This window comes from Bombina bombina, chromosome 2 (genome assembly GCF_027579735.1).
Source record: "Bombina bombina isolate aBomBom1 chromosome 2, aBomBom1.pri, whole genome shotgun sequence".
In the NCBI taxonomy this organism is placed as follows: Eukaryota; Metazoa; Chordata; class Amphibia; order Anura; family Bombinatoridae; genus Bombina; species Bombina bombina.
Window position 1 is genome coordinate 486,612,910 of NC_069500.1, and position 22,299 is coordinate 486,635,208.

Here is a 22,299-nt window from a genome sequence, read left to right on the forward strand (position 1 = left end):
AATCCGCCTCTCCCTGGGATATGGATAGCTGATAGGTGGCAAGAGTGAATCTCTGCCCAGCGAATTATCTTTGAGACTTCTAACATCGCTAGGGAACTCCTTGTTCCCCCTTGACAATTGATGTAAGCCACAGTCGTGATGTTGATCCCTGAGCCTTCAGGGAGTTCCAGACTGCACCCCAGCCCAGAAGGCTGGCATCTGTCGTTACAATTGTCCAATCTGGCCTGCGAAAGGTCATTCCCTTGGACAGATGGACCCGAGATAGCCACCAGAGAAGAGAATCCCTGGTCTCTTGATCCAGATTTAGTAGAGGGGACAAATCTCTGTAATCCCCATTCCACTGACTGAGCATGCATAGTTGCAGCGGTCTGAAATGTAGACGTGCAAACGGCACTATGTCCATTGCCGCTACCATTAAGCCGATTACTTCCATACACTGAGCCACCGAAGGGCGAGAAGTGGAATAAAGAACACGGCAGGAATTTAGAAGTTTTGATAACCTGGACTCTGTCAGGTAAATTCTCATTTCTACAGAATCTATTAGAGCTCCCAGAAAGGAGACTCTTGTGAGAGGGGATAGAGAACTCTTTTCTTCGTTCACCTTCCACCCATGCGACCTCAGAAATGCCAGAACTATGTCCGTATGAGACTTGGCAATTTGGAAATTTGACGCCTGTATCAGAATGTCGTCTAAATAAGGGGCCACTGCTATGCCCCGCGGTCTTAGGACTGCCAGAAGTGACCCCAGAACCTTTGTAAAGATTCTTGGGGCTGTAACTAACCCAAAGGGAAGAGCTACAAACTGGTAATGCCTGTTCAGGAAGGCAAACCTGAGAAACCGATGATGATCTTTGTGTATCGGAATGTGAAGATAAGCATCCTTTAAATCCACTGTAGTCATGTATTGACCCTCCTGGATCATAGGTAGGATGGTACGAATAGTCTCCATCTTGAATGATGGAACTGAGGAATTTGTTTAAAATCTTGAGATCTAAAATTGGTCTGAAGGTTCCCTCTTTTTTCCCTGTCCTTGTTCCTCCTGTGGAACAGGATGGATCACTCCCATAACTAGGAGGTCTTGAACACAGTGTAAGAATGCCTCTCTCTTTATCTGGTTTGCAGATAATTGTGAAAGGTGAAATCTCCCTTTTGAAGGAGAAGCTTTAAAGTCCAGAAGATATCCCTGGAATACAATTTCCAACGCCCAGGGATCCTGGACATCTCTTGCCCAAGCCTGGGCGAAGAGCGAAAGTCTACCTCCTACTAGATCCATTACCGGATAGGGGGCTGATACTTCATGCTGACTTAGGGGCAGCAGCAGGCTTTTTGGCCTGCTTACCTTTGTTCCAGGTCTGGCTAGGTCTTCAGACCGACTTGGACTGGGCAAAAGTTCCCTCTTGTTTTGCATTAGAGGAAGTTGATGCCGTACTCGCCTTGAAGTTTCGAAAGGCACGAAAATTAGTCTGTTTGGCCCTTGATTTGGACCTATCCTGAGGAAGGGCATAACCTTTTCCTCCAGCGATATCAGAAATGATCTCCTTCAAACCAGGCCTGAATAGGGTTTGCCCCTTGAAGGGAATATTAAGCAGCTTAGACTTTGAAGTAACGTCAGCTGACCATGATTTAAGCCATAGCGCCCTGCACGCTTGAATAGACCAAACCAGAATTCTTAGCCGTTAGTTTAGTCAAATGAACAATGGCATCAGAAACAAAAGAATTGGCTAGCTTAAGTGCTCTAAGCTTGTCAAGTATGTCATCCAATGGGGTCTCTACCTGTAAAGCCTCTTCCAGAGACTCAAACCAGAAAGCCGCAGCAGCAGTGACTGGGGCAATGCATGCAAGGGGCTGTAGAATAAAACCTTGTTGAATAAACATTTTTTTTTAAGGTAACCCTCTAACTTTTTATCCATTGGATCTGAGAAAGCACAACTGTCCTCGACAGGGATAGTAGTATGCTTAGCTAGGGTAGAAACTGCTCCCTCCACCTTAGGGACTGTCTGCCATAAGTCCCGTGTGGTGGCATTTATTGGAAACATTTTCTTAAAAATAGGAGGGGGAGAGAACGGCACACCTGGTCTATCCCATTCATTAGTAATAATTTCTGTAAACCTTTTAGGTATTGGAAAAACATCAGTGCACACCGGCACTGCATAGTATTTGTCCAATCTACACAATTTTTCTGGCACTGCAATTGTATCACAGTCATTCAGAGCAGCTAAAACCTCCCTGAGCAACACGCGGAGGTGTTCAAGCTTAAATTTAAATGTAGACATATCAGAATCAGGTTGAATCTTTTTCCCTGAGTCAGAAACATCACCCACAGAAAGAAGCTCTCCTTCCTCAGCTTCTGTATATTGTGAGGGAGTATCAGACATAGCTCTTAAAGCGGCAGTATGCTCTGTATTTCTTCTAACTCCAGAGCTGTCTCGCTTTCCTCTAAACCCAGGTAGTCTGGATAATACCGCTGACAGGGTATTATCCATGACCGCCGCCATGTCTTGTAAAGTAAACGCTATGGGCGCACTAGATGTACTTGGCGCCATTAGAGCGTGAGTCCCTTGAGCGGGAGTCAAAGGGTCTGACACGTGGGGCGAGTTAGTCGGCATAACTTCCCCCTCGTCAGATTCCTCTGCTGATAAATTTTTTAAAGACAGAATATGATCTTTATTGCTTAAAGTGAAATCAGTACATATGGTACACATTCTAAGAGGGGGTTCCACCATGGCTTCTAAACATAATGAACAAGGAGTTTCCTCTATGTCAGACATGTTTAAACAGACTATCAATGAGACCAGCAAGCTTGGAAAACACTTTAACTCAAGTTAACAAGCAAAAAATAAAAACGGTACTGTGCTTTTAAGAGAAACAAATTTTGTCAGAATTTGAAAAACAGTGAAAAAAAGCAGTAAATAAAACAAAATTTTTACAGTGTGTATAATAAGCCAACAGAGCATTGCACCCACTTGCAAATGGATGATTAACCCCTTAGTTCAAAAAATGGATAAAAAAAAAAACCGATAGACTTTTTTTTTTAACAGTCACACCAAACTGCCACAGCCTTGCTGTGGGCCTACCTTCCCCAACAAACGATTTTGGAAAGCCTAAGAGCCCTTGAGAGAGGTCCTATAGCATTCAGGGGACTCCTGGAGGAAGCTGGATGTCTCAGTCTGTAAAAGTTACTACGCAAAAAAGCGCTAAATTAGGCCCCTCCCACTCATAGTAACACAGTGGAAAGCCTCAGGAAACTGTTTCTAGGCAAATTTAAGCCAGCCATGTGGAAAAAAACTAGGCCCCAATAAAGTTTTATCACCAAAGTATATATAAAAAAAAGTTTAAACGGGGGGCGTGTCCGAGCAGCGTACCTGATGGGACGCATTTACTATTAGCTCTAAAGGAACTCTCTATAATCCGCCGATTTAAGAGCCCTTAACAACTATAACACCTATACATTTTAATATATAAGAGTCACTGAAGCAGCGGTGATCATAATATATCATTTGTTTGTTGTTTTTATGATATTGGAGCTTTAGTTTGGACGAGCAAGACCTAAGGCGGCGGCCGCCTACTAATAGGTAACGACCTCCCCCGGCTCCTCCGTGTAAACAGTGCAGGCAGAAGGTATCTGCCCTACTGACTTTACTTTTACGATAACGCTTTGAGTTACCAGAAGCTATCCATTTGTGGACTTATATAACCCCCACTTTTGAATTCAAATTAAAAAAGGCATACAGTGTTTAATACTGCATGGACAAGATGGCCACTTCAGGAAAGACATAAGCACATGATAGCTTTCCAGCACGATGGCGCAAGTTTGAACTATTGTGCCAACAATTAATTGACAAGGCTCCGCTTGACAATCTTATGAAGCTCCTTACTCCTGCACCTGCCGATAATGCTGAAGAGTTTTCCCCCGATATGAAAGGCAAACAAGAGGAGCCCTCGGTAACCATCTTACCCTGTGAATCTCAGCAGGTCAGGTCGGCAGTGAAGATGACAGACGGCTCACACGCAGCAGCTCCGGAACAGACAAGCCCAACTGGATATGAGACTTTGGATCCACCCGGCAGGTCTATCTGGCTTCAGTGGAAGAAGGCGCATAACTTATTTGCGGTGGATGGAGGAGGCACCGGGGGGACCCCCAGGAGGCCGCAGCTGAGCTGAAATTACTAACCACGTGGGCAACCACATTGGGCATCACGGATCTATTCCGATTGCTCCCAGAACCAGCCCAAGCAATGCTGGACACTTTTCAATTACTATATGATCCGGAGACTACATATAGTACTTCTTTGCTTCTGCGGAACCACCCTCCTAATGCCCTGTTTAGAGACTTACATAATCTCGCTGGAGTAATCCCAAATGGGTAAATAAGGTCTAGAGGCATGTTATAATACAGAACTTCAACTGGTAAAATGCCATCTAATCTAGTCATGTTATTTGTTCTTAAGTCACTTGTTTATTAATAGGTTTGTGTTTGCAGCGCGTTGTAATTAGCAACTTCCACACACCACATGGCTCCACAAGATATCGTCATAAGATATCAGTACTTTAGTATATTATTAATGTCATAGTGTTGTTGCTTTTAGATCGATGTCATAATAACACTTTGTCTGTTGGTCAGTTCCTGTTGGGGGTACGGGGGGGCCCCTGGGGGAACATAATAAGCAATAAAAACAGAATTTATGTTTACCTGATAAATTACTTTCTCCAACGGTGTGTCCGGTCCACGGCGTCATCCTTACTTGTGGGATATTCTCCTCCCCAACAGGAAATGGCAAAGAGCCCAGCAAAGCTGGTCACATGATCCCTCCTAGGCTCCGCCTTCCCCAGTCATTCGACCGACGTAAAGGAGGAATATTTGCATAGGAGAAACCATATGATACCGTGGTGACTGTAGTTAAAGAAAATAAAATATCAGACCTGATTAAAAAACCAGGGCGGGCCGTGGACCGGACACACCGTTGGAGAAAGTAATTTATCAGGTAAACATAAATTCTGTTTTCTCCAACATAGGTGTGTCCGGTCCACGGCGTCATCCTTACTTGTGGGAACCAATACCAAAGCTTTAGGACACGGATGAAGGGAGGGAGCAAATCAGGTCACCTAGATGGAAGGCACCACGGCTTGCAAAACCTTTCTCCCAAAAATAGCCTCAGAAGAAGCAAAAGTATCAAACTTGTAAAATTTAGTAAAAGTGTGCAGTGAAGACCAAGTCGCTGCCCTACATATCTGATCAACAGAAGCCTCGTTCTTGAAGGCCCATGTGGAAGCCACAGCCCTAGTGGAATGAGCTGTGATTCTTTCAGGAGGCTGCCGTCCGGCAGTCTCGTAAGCCAATCTGATGATGCTTTTAATCCAAAAAGAGAGAGAGGTAGAAGTTGCTTTTTGACCTCTCCTTTTACCAGAATAAACAACAAACAAGGAAGATGTTTGTCTAAAATCCTTTGTAGCATCTAAATAGAATTTTAGAGCACGAACAACATCCAAATTGTGCAACAAACGTTCCTTCTTTGAAACTGGAATGTAAGGGTTCAAACGGAACCCCCTGAAGAACTGAAAGAACTCAATTGAGACTCCAAGGAGGAGTCAAAGGTTTGTAAACAGGCTTGATTCTAACCAGAGCCTGAACAAAGTTTTTTGTGAAGTAACACAGACAAGGCAGAAATCTGTCCCTTCAAGGAACTAGCAGATAATCCTTTCTCCAAACCTTCTTGAAGGAAGGATAGAATCTTAGGAATTTTTACCTTGTCCCAAGGGAATCCTTTAGATTCACACCAACAGATATATTTTTTCCATATTTTGTGGTAAATTTTTCTAGTTACAGGCTTTCTGGCCTGAACAAGAGTATCAATGACAGAATCTGAGAACCCTCGCTTTGATAAGATCAAGCGTTCAATCTCCAAGCAGTCAGTTGGAGTGAGACCAGATTCGGATGTTCGAACGGACCTTGAACAAGAAGGTCTCGTCTCAAAGGTAGCTTCCATGGTGGAGCCGATGACATATTCACCAGGTTTGCATACCAAGTCCTGCGTGGCCACGCAGGAGCTATCAAGATCACCGATGCTCTCTCCTGATTGATCCTGGCTACCAGCCTGGGGATGAGAGGAAACGGCGGGAATACATAAGCTAGTTTGAAGGTCCAAGGTGCTACTAGTGCATCTACTAGAGTCGCCTTGGGATCCCTGGATCTGGACCCGTAGCAAGGAACCTTGAAGTTCTGACGAGAGGCCATCAGATCCATGTCTGGAATGCCCCACAATTGAGTGATTTGGGCAAAGATTTCCGGATGGAGTTCCCACTCCCCCGGATGAAATGTCTGACGACTCAGAAAATCCGCTTCCCAATTTTCCACTCCTGGGATGTGGATTGCAGACAAGTGGCAGGAGTGAGTCTCCGCCCATTGAATGATTTTGGTCACTTCTTCCATCGCCAGGGAACTCCTTGTTCCCCCCTGATGGTTGATGTACGCAACAGTCGTCATGTTGTCTGATTGAAACCGTATGAACTTGGCCTTTGCTAGCTGAGGCCAAGCCTTGAGAGCATTGAGTATCGCTCTCAGTTCCAGAATATTTATCGGTAGAAGAGATTCTTCCCGAGACCAAAGACCCTGAGCTTTCAGGGGTCCCCAGACCGCGCCCCAGCCCACCAGACTGGCGTCGGTCGTGACAATGACCCACTCTGGTCTGCGGAAGCTCATCCCCTGTGACAGGTTGTCCAGGGACAGCCACCAACGGAGTGAATCTCTGGTCCTCTGATTTACTTGTATCGTCGGAGACAAGTCTGTATAGTCCCCATTCCACTGACTGAGCATGCACAGTTGTAATGGTCTTAGATGAATGCGTGCAAAAGGAACTATGTCCATTGCCGCTACCATCAAACCTATTACTTCCATGCACTGCGCTATGGAAGGAAGAGGAACAGAATGAAGTATTTGACAAGAGTTCAGAAGTTTTGATTTTCTGGCCTCTGTCAGAAAAATCCTCATTTCTAAGGAGTCTATTATTGTTCCCAAGAAGGGAACCCTTGTTGACGGAGACAGAGAACTTTTTTCTGCGTTCACTTTCCACCCGTGAGATCTGAGAAAGGCCAGGACAATGTCCGTGTGAGCCTTTGCTTGAGGAAGGGACGACGCTTGAATCAGAATGTCGTCCAAGTAAGGTACTACTGCAATGCCCCTTGGTCTTAGCACCGCTAGAAGGGACCCTAGTACCTTTGTGAAAATCCTTGGAGCAGTGGCTAATCCGAACGGAAGTGCCACAAACTGGTAATGCTTGTCCAGGAATGCGAACCTTAGGAACCGATGATGTTCCTTGTGGATAGGAATATGTAGATACGCATCCTTTAAATCCACCGTGGTCATGAATTGACCTTCCTGGATGGAAGGAAGAATAGTTCGAATGGTTTCCATTTTGAACGATGGAACCTTGAGAAACTTGTTTAGGATCTTGAGATCTAAGATTAGTCTGAATGTTCCCTCTTTTTTGGGAACTACGAACAGATTGGAGTAGAACCCCATCCCTTGTTCTCCTAATGGAACAGGATGAATCACTCCCATTTTTAACAGGTCTTCTACACAATGTAAGAATGCCTGTTTTTTTATGTGGTCTGAAGACAATTGAGACCTGTGGAACCTCCCCCTTGGGGGAAGCCCCTTGAATTCCAGAAGATAACCTTGGGAGACTATTTCTAGCGCCCAAGGATCCAGAACATCTCTTGCCCAAGCCTGAGCGAAGAGAGAGAGTCTGCCCCCCACCAGATCCGGTCCCGGATCGGGGGCCAACATCTCATGCTGTCTTGGTAGCAGTGGCAGGTTTCTTGGCCTGCTTTCCTTTGTTCCAGCCTTGCATTGGTCTCCAGGCTGGCTTGGCAAGTATTACCCTCTTGCTTAGAGGACGTAGCACTTGGGGCTGGTCCGTTTCTGCGAAAGGGACGAAAATTAGGTTTATTTTTGGCCTTGAAAGACCTATCCTGAGGAAGGGCGTGGCCCTTGCCCCCAGTGATATCAGAGATAATCTCTTTCAAGTCAGGGCCAAACAGCGTTTTCCCCTTGAAAGGAATGTTAAGCAATTTGTTCTTGGAAGACGCATCCGCTGACCAAGATTTTAACCAAAGCGCTCTGCGCGCCACAATAGCAAAACCAGAATTTTTCGCCGCTAACCTAGCCAATTGCAAAGTGGCGTCTAGGGTGAAAGAATTAGCCAATTTGAGAGCACGAATTCTGTCCATAATCTCCTCATAAGAAGAAGAATTATTATTGATCGCCTTTTCTAGCTCATCGAACCAGAAACACGCGGCTGTAGTGACAGGAACAATGCATGAAATTGGTTGTAGAAGGTAACCTTGCTGAACAAACATCTTTTTAAGCAAACCTTCTAATTTTTTATCCATAGGATCTTTGAAAGCACAACTATCTTCTATGGGTATAGTGGTGCGTTTGTTTAGAGTAGAAACCGCCCCCTCGACCTTGGGGACTGTCTGCCATAAGTCCTTTCTGGGGTCGACCATAGGAAACAATTTTTTAAATATGGGGGGAGGGACGAAAGGTATACCGGGCCTTTCCCATTCTTTATTTACAATGTCCGCCACCCGCTTGGGTATAGGAAAAGCTTCGGGGGGCCCCGGGACCTCTAGGAACTTGTCCATTTTACATAGTTTCTCTGGAATGACCAAATTTTCACAATCATCCAGAGTGGATAACACCTCCTTAAGCAGAGCGCGGAGATGTTCCAATTTAAATTTAAATGTAATCACATCAGGTTCAGCTTGTTGAGAAATTTTCCCTGAATCTGAAATTTCTCCCTCAGACAAAACCTCCCTGGCCCCCTCAGACTGGTGTAGGGGCCCTTCAGAACCAATATCATCAGCGTCCTCATGCTCTTCAGTATTTTCTAAAACAGAGCAGTCGCGCTTTCGCTGATAAGTGGGCATTTTGGCTAAAATGTTTTTGATAGAATTATCCATTACAGCCGTTAATTGTTGCATAGTAAGGAGTATTGGCGCGCTAGATGTACTAGGGGCCTCCTGTGTGGGCAAGACTGGTGTAGACGAAGGAGGGGATGATGCAGTACCATGCTTACTCCCCTCACTTGAGGAATCATCTTGGGCATCATTTTCTCTAAATTTTGTGTCACATAAATCACATCTATTTAAATGAGAAGGAACCTTGGCTTCCCCACATTCAGAACACAGTCTATCTGGTAGTTCAGACATGTTAAACAGGCAAAAACTTGATAACAAAGTACAAAAAACGTTTTAAAATAAACCGTTACTGTCACTTTAAATTTTAAACTGAACACACTTTATTACTGCAATTGCGAAAAAGTATGAAGGAATTGTTCAAAATTCACCAAAATTTCACCACAGTGTCTTAAAGCCTTAAAAGTATTGCACACCAAATTTGGAAGCTTTAACCCTTAAAATAACGGAACCGGAGCCGTTTTTATATTTAACCCCTTTACAGTTCCTGGTATCTGCTTTGCTGAGACCCAACCAAGCCCAAAGGGGAATACGATACCAAATGATGCCTTCAGAAAGTCTTTTCTATGTATCAGAGCTCCTCACACATGCATCTGCATGTCATACTTCTCAAAAACAAGTGCGCAATACAGGCGCGAAAATGAGACTCTGCCTATGATTAGGGAAAGCCCCTAGAGAATAAGGTGTCCAATACAGTGCCTGCCGGTTATTTTATATAATTCCCAAGATTAAAATAATTCCTCAAGGCTATGGAGTATAAAATATAAATCGATTTAGCCCAGAAAATGTCTACAGTCTTAGAAAGCCCTTGTGAAGCCCTTTTTTTCTTTCTGTAATAAAAATGGCTTACCGGATCCCATAGGGAAAATGACAGCTTCCAGCATTACATCGTCTTGTTAGAATGTGTCATACCTCAAGCAGCAAAAGTCTGCTCACTGTTCCCCCAACTGAAGTTAATTCCTCTCAACAGTCCTGTGTGGAACAGCCATCGATTTTAGTAACGGTTGCTAAAATCATTTTCCTCTTACAAACAGAAATCTTCATCTCTTTTCTGTTTCAGAGTAAATAGTACATACCAGCACTATTTTAAAATAACAAACTCTTGATTGAATAATAAAAACTACAGTTAAACACTAAAAAACTCTAAGCCATCTCCGTGGAGATGTTGCCTGTACAACGGCAAAGAGAATGACTGGGGAAGGCGGAGCCTAGGAGGGATCATGTGACCAGCTTTGCTGGGCTCTTTGCCATTTCCTGTTGGGGAGGAGAATATCCCACAAGTAAGGATGACGCCGTGGACCGGACACACCTATGTTGGAGAAACCACACTCCAAGACAATACATTATATACCCACAGATTGTCATAATATACATTAGCTTGGTGGCCAGCGGCCGGGGCATCGGGCGAAGTAGGTTATAATTTGCATTTTATAAAGAGTTGTGGGTTTCAATGTAAATAGTATTGGATAAAATGCATGAAGTTTGTAAAATGTACTCTGACATTCTACCTGTGGACCACATATAACTTAAGCGTGCTGCAGACCATGAGGTTGTTATTAAGTTTTTAAGTATTAATCACAATTCTAATTCCCAGATATGGAACACAAGGAGCAATAATTTTCTCCACATATATGGGGTTGTGTTATCACTCTGTATAACCATAAGCTATAGAGTATGCTAATAATATTCTATTTCAGATTGTTCCTGGATGGCTCAGTCCACGCCATCTCTTTTTGAATGCTTAACTCTTTGTGTGTGTTATATCTTCTTATTTTTGTTCTCCTTTTAATTTTTGTTCTTAATATGACCCCCTGGACTTTTATTAAGGTAACAGATAGGGTCCAAGAGTGACCTGCATTTGTGTTTTAAGGGGTCAAAAAATGAGGACTTTCACTATTTCTGTGCAATAGATGATTGCTGTATTGTTTTCTCTATATGATATGCTGTGCAATAGATGATTGTTTTTTTTTGTTTTGTTTTTTTAAACTTTTATTTATCATAACAAGGGTTACCATGTAGAGATGTCTCTCTCATGGGTCACAGAGCATTGGAAGACAAAAACATGTTACAATTGGATGTTTACATTACAAAACTGGGTCTATATTGTTGCGAGTGATATTTTTGCGTACAGTCTCTTTGCAGGTACTTCCCGAGTTTTTCTTTTAAAGCAAAAAGGAAAATTTACAAACTGTGTCCCAAAAGTTGGTCGTTTTGCAGCAATAGTCCATGGTAAATCCCTCTTTTCCTTTTTCCTCTCTCAGTCTCCTCCCATCCCTCCCTCATCTCCCACCCCAGTCCTCCAAATAATACAGCATACAATAATATCTAGATAAGGACAAGAATAATCATAACAGTAGCTATCAGAGCTGAATTCGATTCTCTCTCTACACTGATCCCGTTGGGATCTTGACCGTCTCTCATTGTTAGGTCTCTGGTTCTCCCCTGGGCAGTAGCAAGAAGACAGACTTCATTATATGTGGGTAGATGTCCACTAACTCATCTTTCATGTTTCTGTTCATATAGAAAACCCCATTTGCCTTTCAGGTGTTGTTCTAGTAGGATTTCGGTGTTTCTAAGGGGGAATAAAAGCTGTGTTTGTACAGTAGTATGTAGAGTGTGTATGTAGGGTTCCCATTTTTTCATAAAAGATCTGGTTCTCAACTGTACATCTCTAAGGGTGTCTGCTGCTTCATATGTAAGCTGTTTGTGAATGTTTGTTTCGAGTTGTGATAGTGTAGGGGTCCCTGGATTCAACCAATTTTTAAATATGAGTTTCCTAGCTTGTAGGATAATATTTATGATCAGTTTTTTAAGAGAGTTGGGTGTAGAGGCTGGGATCTCCAGGAATACTATCAGTCTGGGGGAGATGATCAGTTCAGTGTGAAACGTGGACTTTATCCAATATGCTGTCATGCCCCAAAATTTCCGTATCATAGGGCACTGCCACACCAAGTGAGGCAGGTCCGCATCTGCTGCTTTGCATTTCTTACAGTGACCTTCTGTTTCTGGCCTCCATTTTTTGAATGTCTTGGGTGATACGTATGCTGCTTGTAACAGTCTGGTGTGTGATTCTCTAGTGGTCGCTGATAGAGTTGCTCCTCTTGTATGTTGTATGCTGCGCTGTATTACATCTGGTGTGATTTCAGTGTCTAGGGTGCGTGTCCATGTGTCACTGATATGCGTGATCGTAGCTACATTCCTCTTTTTTAATGTGCAATCTGTAAGTTGGGGCGATAGACGTGTTACCTTGCATTGTCATATGTAGCAGTCTGTTTACATCTGAGTTTTGGTCAGTGAGTTCTGTGCATCTTAGTAAGTCTTGGATGTAGTGTCTTGCTTGCAGGTATGCGAAATGGTGTGTGCGGGGCAGGTCAAATTGGGTTTGCAGTTCCTGAAAAGGCTTGACCTTCATGTCTAACCCATTTATCAATTGGGACACGGCAGTCAACCCCTTAGTTTCCCATGTGGAGAACACTGGGGAATCAATCCCTGCGGGGAATCCTGGGTTGCCTCTCAAAGGGAGGTATTTTGTGTGGGTAGGGTCGAATCGGGATCTCTTGCAGAATCTCCACCAAGCAGAGAGGGGCTGGGATATTAGTGGGTAATTTTTAATTGACTTGAGTGTGCGTGTCGATGTCATATGTGGGAGCGCCTGCAGGGACCATGGAGCCGCGGCTTGCTTTTCAAGTTCTGGCAGTGTGAAGTGTCCTTTTTCTGTCAGCCAGTCCAGTACATATTTAACCTGGGCTGCCTCACAGTATGCATCAATGTTGGGGACTGCTAAGCCCCCTGAAGTGATCTCTGCCATCAGTCTAGAAGAGTTTATTTTATGTTTTTTCCCTGCCCATATAAAAGAGAACATCGCTTTGTTTAATATTTGTGTGTCTGCTTTATGGATGTGGTGAGGTATCATCTGAAATAAATACAGGAGTTTCGGGAATATGATCATTTTAACGAGGGCGATCCTACCTGGTAATGCTACCGGCAAATTACTCCATCTGAGCAATGTCTCTTGGAGGTCTTTTATCAGGGGGCGGTAATTTAGATGGTACCACTCTCCAGGGTTGTGAGATAGCTTGACTCCTAGGTATTTGAAGGAGTGGGTAACTTGTTTGAAGTTGTATGGTAGAGTGGCGCAGGGTGTCTCTGGGAGTAGCCAGACAAGCTCCGACTTGTCAGCGTTTATTTTGTAGCCTGAGACCTGACTAAACTGGTGTATGATTTGCATGACGTGAGGGATGTTTGTTTTTGGATTTTGTAGGTATAGGATCATGTCGTCTGCAAAGAGAGACAAATGGCATTGGACTTTACCCACCCACAGTCCCTCTGTCTCCGCCCTAATCTTGATGGCTAGGGGTTCGATGGCGATGTCAAAAAGGAGGGGTGACAGCGGGCAGCCCTGTCTTGTTCCCCTGCCCAGTTGGAATGGAGGTGAGGGAATGCCATTAATCAAAACTGAGGCGTGGGGATTCGCGTATAGGGATTCGATCGTGGATGCAAAAGGGCCCTTGATACCGAATTTATCTAAGGTGTTAAAAAGATGGTCCCAAAGGACCATGTCAAATGCCTTCTCCGCGTCTATAAGCAGAGCACAGGCATCTATGCCTGTGTCTCCACCTTCTCCGGCCTGATTCCAGAAGTGTGTCAATATAAATTGGAGCTTGCGAATGTTTAATACCGAGGATCTACCCTTCACAAACCCCGTCTGGTCTCGGTGTATCAGTGTGGGTAGGGCTATTGCGAGTCTATCCGCCAGGATTTTGGTTAGCAGTTTATAGTCCTGATTTAACAGGGATATTGGGCGGTAGGATTGGGTAAGTAAATTGTCTCTGCCTTCCTTGGGAATCACACAGATGTTAGCTTCAGTGAAGCGGGTAGAGATCCCTTCCTCACCTTTCATGATTTTATTGTAGAGAGTGGTGAGTGTTACCACCACCTCCTCCTTGACAAGTTTGTAAAACTCCCCTGGTAATCCATCCGGACCTGGGGTTTTGTCAAGGGGCAGAGTATTTATGGCCTTCACTATTTCTGTCTCTGAGATGGGTGCGTTGAGGAGAGTAAGATGTTCTTCTGAGATGGTAGGGTTGTGTATGGTTTCCCAGAAGGATGTTTTCTGTGTTCTGTCTATTGGCTCCTCTTTATATAGGGTTTTATAATAGTTCGTGAAGGCAGTTTGTATCTGCGGTGTGGTAGTGTGAGTAGTGTTTCCTACTTTGATGGCCCCTATATATTTATTAGGTTTAGCAAATTTAGGAGCTTCCCTGTCTTATTTCCATGTCTGTAAAAGTGTGCTTGAGTTGCTGTCATCTCCCCGACAGTGTTCTGGTGTAATGACAGGTCTCTGAGTGTTTTTGCATCAGTGTAGTGTTGTTTCGTCGTCAGGTTTGGGTTTCGTAAGTATTTATTTCTAGCACTGATCACCCTTCTCAGTAGGTTTTCGCTCTTTTGTTTCAGGCGTTTGGACCTTCTGATTGTGTAAGAGGATATAAGACCCCTCATCACAGCTTTTCCCGCCTCCCAGAGTAGTAGGGTGTCATGTCGGTGCACGGAATTTAGAGTCATGTAAGTTTTCCATTCTCCCTCTAGAAATCTCTTGAAGTTTATGTCCCCATATAAGTAAGTAGGAAAGAACCACCTACGGGGTCCCTCTCTAGTTGGCGTGAGATTGATTTTAAGGCTAATGGGGGCATGGTCTGATATGGTCGCAACATCTATGGTAGTGTTAGTGATCTGTTGTCCCAAGGTATGTGTTAGGAATAGATCAATTCTGGAAAGGGTGTCTTTGGCTGGGGTGGTGCAAGTGTAGTTTCTGTCTTCTGGGTGCTGATCTCGCCATATGTCCGTCAATGCTAAAGAGTATTTGAGTTTGGACAGGATCAGGGTATCTCTCCTCGCGTTTCTATAGGTTGTGTTATGTCTTGTTGCTGAATTTGGATCTCTGAATCTGTCTGCTGGGGTTTGAGGGGCTATATTATAGTCTCCCCCCAGAATCATCGGGGAGTCAGCAAACTTTGTAGTAACAGTGCTGAAATTTCTCCAGAAGTCCTTTTTATCAGTGTGTGGGCCATAGACTCCCCCTATGATAATGTATTTATGATTGAGTTTAAGTTTTGTTAACACGTATCTACCTTCGGGGTCCGTCAGTTGTTTAACTATAGTGTAGTCTAGATTTTTTCTAAAGAGTATAGCTACTCCTCTGGCTCTTTTCCCTTCATACGTGGTGTGGATAACTTCTCCCACCCATCCCTGTCTTAGTTTCTGATGTTCTGCGTTAGTCAAGTGAGTTTCTTCCAAAATCGCTACGTCTGCATGTTGGTTCCTCAAATATTTTAGAATGGTTTTTCTTTTGATGGGGGACGTAATGCCCCCCACGTTCCAGGAAACTAGTTTCATGGGGAAACTTGAAGGGGTGTGTGTGATGGTTATGTGAGAGTATGGTAGGAGGAAAATAGAGTAAGTCTGTCTCTCTTACTTACCGCCAACTGCCCAGGGGAGAGCGTATGTGGATATCAAGATGTCTTAAAGCAGCGTTACTACTGATCAGCTCTCTGCAGAGGTAAATAATAAGTTATAAATTATAAATTAGCACAGTAAGTATAAACAAAGATATATAATTTTTCCTTCTGTCTACAGTTGGCAATAGATATCAGCAAATCTTGATTCGTTTAAATTTCAAACAGTAACTAAACTTGTAAACTTTTCAACTGTCAAACTTCACAAAATCCCAAAAGCCCTCCCCCCCTCCCCATTATGGAAAAGGATATATATGCAGCTTGTAGCACCAATTTCTGTGCATTATGTCCCTCCAGATAGTTCTGGTAAGTTAAAAAGTCCTGAGTTGAGGATTCTAAATCTTGTGTGGTTTTCTCCTACTTCATGTGTCTTCTTCGTCTTCTTGCTGGGCCTGCCTTGGCCGATCTGCTCGCCTCTTGATTTGATCCAGAAACAGCTGAAGGTGTTTTGGAGAGTCAAATATCTTTGGGCCCTGTGGCGTTTGAAGTCGCAGTCTGGCTGGGTAGAGAAGTGCTATGGATTCCCCTTGAGCTATGAGGTCTCTGCAGTAAGGCGTGAATTCTCTCCTTTTCTTTGAGACATCTGCGGAATAATCTTGGAAGATGAAGATTTTCCTCCCTTCAAAATCAATAGGCGTCTTGTCTGTACGCTCTGAGTATTAGCGTTTTATCTTTGAAATTTAGGTAGCGCACCATTATCTGTCTAGGCGCACCTTCCTGCTGAGGAGCTCCCACTCTGTGTGCTCTTTCTGCTATGCAAGGTATGCTTGTAGATGGGAGTTTGAGTATACCTGGGAGAATGGTTTCTACAAAGTTCATTAGGGCCCCCGAGGGGACAGATTCTGGGACTCCAACTATTCTTAAATTGTTCCGTCTTGAACGGTTCTCCAAGTCCTCTACCTTGGCCTGCAGCAGTTTATTGTGTCTTTGGAGAGTAGTGATGGAGGAGGTCGTGTCCCTGTGTCTTTCTTCACCCTCTGCTGTTTTCTGTTCCACAGCGGTTAGGCGTGTGGAGAAGGCTCTGAGGTCTGTGGACAGGCTATCCATTCCTGTTTGCAATTGTTCTATTTTAGGCAAGAAGAGCGCAGACAATTGAGATACAATAGGATGTGTGTCTTGCGTCGAGGTAATGGATGTTTCTAGCAGTGACTGAGTCTGGTCTTGGTTCTCAGTTTGGGTTCTCTGGCGTCTCTCCATTTGCTTCTGTCTACCTGCCATGTTGTCAGTCTTTTTATTGTATGGGGTATAGTACTTTTGCATACAGGCAGTTCACAGCAAAGGTTCTACTGTAGTTGTAACTTAGTAGGAGGATTAGGCTTTTTTTCCATAGGACTAGAAGGATTAGTTTCTTTTCTGTTTCTGGAGGTTTGTGCTTGGGGAGGGGGGTACATTGGCTCCGGTTTAGTGTGTCATATCTATTGGTGTCCCCTGAGTAGAATTAACAATTGAGCTGTTGATGGTCAGTCTTGGGTTGAGGTGTGCTGCTCCCAAGTTGTCCGCTTCACCCGCAAGTCGGACACTGTTGTGCTGCAAGTTTATTCCCCCTCCACGTGGGTTCTATCTGTGTAGCGCTGACAGCCTTCTTGGGCTCTGCGCTGTTAACCACCCAGTGACAGACAGGTCCCCTTGTAAAATGATTACTCTCCTTCTAAGCCTGGGAGGAGAGGGGAGGTAGTAAGGCTAATGAGCTCCCAGGTAAGAAGCAGTTCACTATTTTTTCTGTGTATGCTGTTTCTGAACAATGTTATAGCAGGGCCGATATCCAAGATGGCCGCCGTCAGTTTATTACGCAGCTCTCTGGGTGTTGGGGCAGATTACCTTGTCCGTCTTTGATTTCTAAGAGACTGGAATTTAGCCCTCCTCCGTAAAGCCCCAGCCTGTTCGGCTTCTCACCTACTCCCTTTCGATGGTGCGGGAGGTCTGGCCTCTCTGATCGCCGCCGCGATCGTGCTTCAGTTATTTGTATGTACGGCTGCCGGCGGGGGAGCGGATCGAAGGCGCCCCTCTCTGTGTCTTGTCCGGGCAGGTGTCCGTTGAGTGTCCTGCCAAGGATTACAGCTTTTTGGCACTTTAGGTGGCTAAAAACACAGGTCTGCGAGCATAGATACACGGAGCTCAGCAAACCTGCGTCCTCTCGCCGTGCCCGCCCACCGGAAGTCCCGCAATAGATGATTGTTGTATTTCTTTCTCTATATGATATGTATAAATTTATTTTTCCTCAATAAAAAAAATTAAAAAAAAAAAGTTTAAACATGCCAGCAAACGTTTTATATTGCAAATCTATAAGAGTATTTCCTCAGAAAGTAAGCATAATACCAGTTGCTATTAAATCACTGTATTCAGGCTTACCTTACATAAATCTGGTATCAGCAGCATTTTCTAGCATTCACATCTTCTAGAAAAAAAATTAACTGCACATACCTCATAGCAGGATAACCTGCACGCCATTCCCCCGCTGAAGTTACCTCTCTCTTCAGTCATGTGTGAGAACAGCAATGGATCTTAGTTACAACCTGCTAAGATCATAGAAATCACAGGCAGATTATTCTTCTATTTTCTGCCTGGGACAAAATAGTACAACTCCTGTACCATTTAAAAATAACAAACTTTTGATTGAAGAAAAAACAACAACTACGTTACACCACTTCTCTCTTACTACCTCCATGCTTGTTGAGTGTTGCAAGAGAATGACTGGATATGGCAGTTAGGGGAGGAGCTATATAGCAGCTCTGCTGTGGGTAATCCTCTTGCAACTTCCTGTAGGGAAGGAGAATATCCCACAAGTAATGGATGATCCGTGGACTGGATATACCTTACAAGAGAAATAAGATTAACTGCTCTATTTAATTGAACCAGTTAGCTTTTGGACAAATATGCCTTTGCTGTTGTGTATGACTCTTGCATAAGGGCTATAAATGCAGTTAAACCTGCACAATGTGTGAGTTTTAGTGCTGCCCACAGAAAAGGATACAGATGAATCAGCCAATCAGTGATTGAAGAGCATCACTGAGTCAACTGATCCTCCCATAGCTTATCCTTTTCTGGGGAAGGCAAAATATGCATTCAACTTTTTAGCACATGTCCAAGCATGCGCAGGACTTATCTTTAGGATTTTTATATACCCTTAAATAACTATTTATATATACAAATAATGCAATTAAATAAACGATACAAGCAAATCTTAGTTATTTTTAGTTAATTCAATGTCAACATTTCAGTTAAAGGGCCACTAAAGTTAAAATTAAAAAGTTTAATGATTCAGATAAGGCCTGCAAATAAAAAATAAAAAAAAAAAATACTTTCCAATATGCTTCCATTATCAAAACAGTTACACATTATTTTTATATGCGCACTTTCAGGCTCAAGGTCCTACTTAACATGTGAAAAAGTTAACAGAATATGCATATAGGCATTTTGTGATTGGCTGATGGCTGTCACATGATACAAGGAAAAGGTAATTAACTTTGAAAGTTGCCAGAAAATATACTACTGCTCATTTCAAATTCAAAGTAAGTGCAATTGCATTGTCTTTTTATTATGTATTTGTCTGTTATTCAATTCTACTGTAGTTAGCGGTCCTTATTCAATTCAACTGTATTTAGTAATCATCCAATTGAACTGTATTTAGTGGTCCTTTCAACAGAGCAAGAACTATTATGCTGGACATTTAACGTGGCATAAAAATTAAAGCAAGAAAAAGGCTACCTCTTTCTTGACAGTTTTGATGCCAAGTAGAACAACATAAAACAAATTATCACCCAGTGTTCTTAATGTGATTTTCCAATATGCCTTAATTTAATCTCCTATCACTCACATTGGATTTTGTACAAGCCACTGGTCTCCTTTTTAGACAGCAGATTAGAGTGAGCATCCTTGCGTGGATCTACCTTTCGTACAAACAGGGATCGAATCCAGCTGCCTTCATGGGAATCTGACAAAAACCTGAGGGACGAGAAACAGAAGACTGTTACACACTGGAATATTTTTTGTACTCTTCCATCAAAACTGATTTTACTATTAAAATTTTAAATATATATAAAAAATATTGATCATCCTGCATTTGATAAGAACAAAAATGTAAAAATATTCTTGCATGTAAATTATTGTGTTATATTTAAACCTAGAGTGTCAAACCAGGCTGCACTGCTTACTTTTAAAATACTTCTTTATTGGGCAGATAAAAGCCAAGTACAAAAAAAAAAAAAAAAAAAAAAAAAGACAGTTTTGGACATCCTGCCCTTAGTCATGTATGAATACAAATGCACACTACATTTCTTTGTATATAAATACAGGTATGCTCCTCACACCTGGTGGCAAGCTCCTCCTCTTTTAAATTCCTCATGGTTATTGCAATATATCTACACAATTTACAAAAAAAACTTTAAATATTGCCACCTAGTGGTCTCAGTTTCACATTACAATAATAATAATTACATCCACCTAAAGAAAAAATTATAATCTAGCTCTCTATTGATTCATACCTTTTGGATAGCGAGATTCCAAATTATAAACCAAAAACGTTTATCGCCTTTTCAGCAAGAATTCTCTATTCCCCCCTCTTCTTGGGGTAGGACATGATCTATATTTTGGAACCTCAATTGATGAACTAAATGACTGATTAAGAGAAAATGAATTGTCCCCCCGTCTTATACTGGGCAATCCTGTTCTTAACTATCGGTGGTCTCTCTATATATACACACACAAAATGACATTTAAAGGGACAGTCTAGGCCAAAATAAACTTTCATGATTCAGATAGGGCATGAAATTTTAAACAATTTTCCAATTTACTTTTATCACCAATTTTGCTTTGTTCTCTTGGTATTCTTAGTTGAAAGCTTAACCTAGGAGGTTCATATGCTAATTTCTTAGACCTTGAAGGCCACCTCTTTTCAGAATGCATTTTAACAGTTTTTCACCACTAGAGGGTGTTAGTTCACGTATTTCATATAGATAACACTGTGCTTGTGAACGTGAAGTTATCTAGGAGCAGGCACTGATTGGCTAAAATACAAGTCTGTCAAAAGAACTGAAATAAAATGGGTAGTTTGCAGAGGCTTAGATACAAGGTAATCACAGAGGTTAAAAGTATATTATTCTAACTGTGTTGGTTATGCAAAACTGGGGAATGGGTAATAAAAGGATTATCTATCTTTTAAAACAATAAAAATTCTGGTGTAGACTGTCCCTTTAATTAGGTATATAACAAAGCTTGTATTACATGTGAAATATTCCTTTATCCAAAATTGGTCACATTTAATAAGGCTGTTATAACGTGGACAGCCTAAATAGGGATAACAACCTTTGTTTGCATTAGTCAAAATTTTATTTTATTTTTTTACTTTTCAAAAGAGCTTTATTAGAATAAAATTATTGATACAAAACTGTAATAATGCAGAAGAACAATATTTAGGTCATAAAATTCAAGTACTATATAGTCCTTCATTTTGTACGTTTTTTTTGTTTTGTTTTTTTGTTTTTTTAAAGTGAGGGACCAAAGAAGATGTCCAAATGTCCAGAGCCAAATGGGTGGAAAACTCTGTGTCCTTACATTGTTGGCTCTTGTATTCTTGAATGGTCTCCTAACCAAGTTTGACATTTCAAACAACCTTCTTCAAATATCATAAAGCTTTAAACATAACAGATAAGTATGAATTATGCTAACAATTAAATCTATTGGCAATAAGTGTTCTTTTAATGTAGAAAGGGAATGATAAAATAGAAATTAGGGATTTAGACTAGGGGGCTTGAGATTTGGGCAGGGAAAGTGTATGTTAGTGAAGTGTGTGAGGGGTGGAGGAGGAGAGGGAGGAAAAAAAAAAAGAAAGAAAAAGGGAGTAGGTTTATAATGACCAGATTATCTGTTGGTCGAAGGTGTAGCGTTCCAGAGCTCTAGCATTAGTTTGTGTGTTACGATATTCCAGTCTCTGAGATATTGGAATCCATCCATTAGTAGGTGTCTATCTACTTGGGTTGCCCATTCAGCATGTGTAGGAATGGTTGAGGACTTCCAGTATCTGGGAATGAGCGCTTTTGCACTATTTAGCATTATAACAGTCTGGTTATCGTTACAAATGGGTAATCTATGAAATAATGTTATCTTGGGTGTCTTGGGTACAGTGATGTCTAATTTGGAAATGGCCGTGTTTAGAATTTTCTGCCAAAAAGGCTTGATTAGTTTACAGTCCCACCATATCTGTAGTGGAGTTCTGCGTTTCCCGCATCCCCTCCAGCATTAATCATCTGTGTTCCTGAACATCATCTTCAACCTATCCAGCGTGTAATATCATAGGGAAAGGAATGGTGACCAGACCATTTTTCCATTTTCTTACCGTTAAGGACCAGGGCTATTTTTACATTTCTGCTGTGTTTGTGTTTAGCTGTAATTTTCCTCTTTCAACTTGAAATTTTTAAGTAGATATGTAAATTGGTTATGGACTTATATTTTATAGGATTATGCTATGCAAATACTAACTGAAACCATAACATATTGCTGTTTCAAGTATGTCCGTAGTTGATGCTCAACCTCAAACCCTATGAAAATTCCAAGCTATAAAATGTATTATAGTCATTGTATCTAGTCATCATCTTTTAGCATCAACTGAAGCCGCAACATATTGCGGTTTCAAGAATGCCCAGAGTAGATGTTCAAACTCTATGTAAAGTCTATGCTATGAGTGTATTATAGTCGTATCTAATCATCACCTTTTAGCGTTAATTACTCATCCATATAAATTATCGTGGTATATGCTCATGAAATCCGTGTAAGAAGAGTCAAATGTTAAGAAACAACTATGTTCCAATTTGATTAT

At 42.2% G+C, this 22,299-nt stretch overlaps 1 protein-coding gene across 1 annotated transcript in view; it reads right to left on the reverse strand.

Annotated features, from left to right (window-relative positions):
• Window positions 1-22,299, reverse strand: part of NIPSNAP1 (nipsnap homolog 1) — a 96,185-nt gene that overhangs the window by 53,871 nt on the left and 20,015 nt on the right. The window contains exon 2 of the mRNA XM_053702185.1: window positions 19,303-19,430. Coding sequence (XP_053558160.1) covers window positions 19,303-19,430 — 128 coding nt within the window. The remainder of the gene's footprint in view (window positions 1-19,302; window positions 19,431-22,299) is intronic.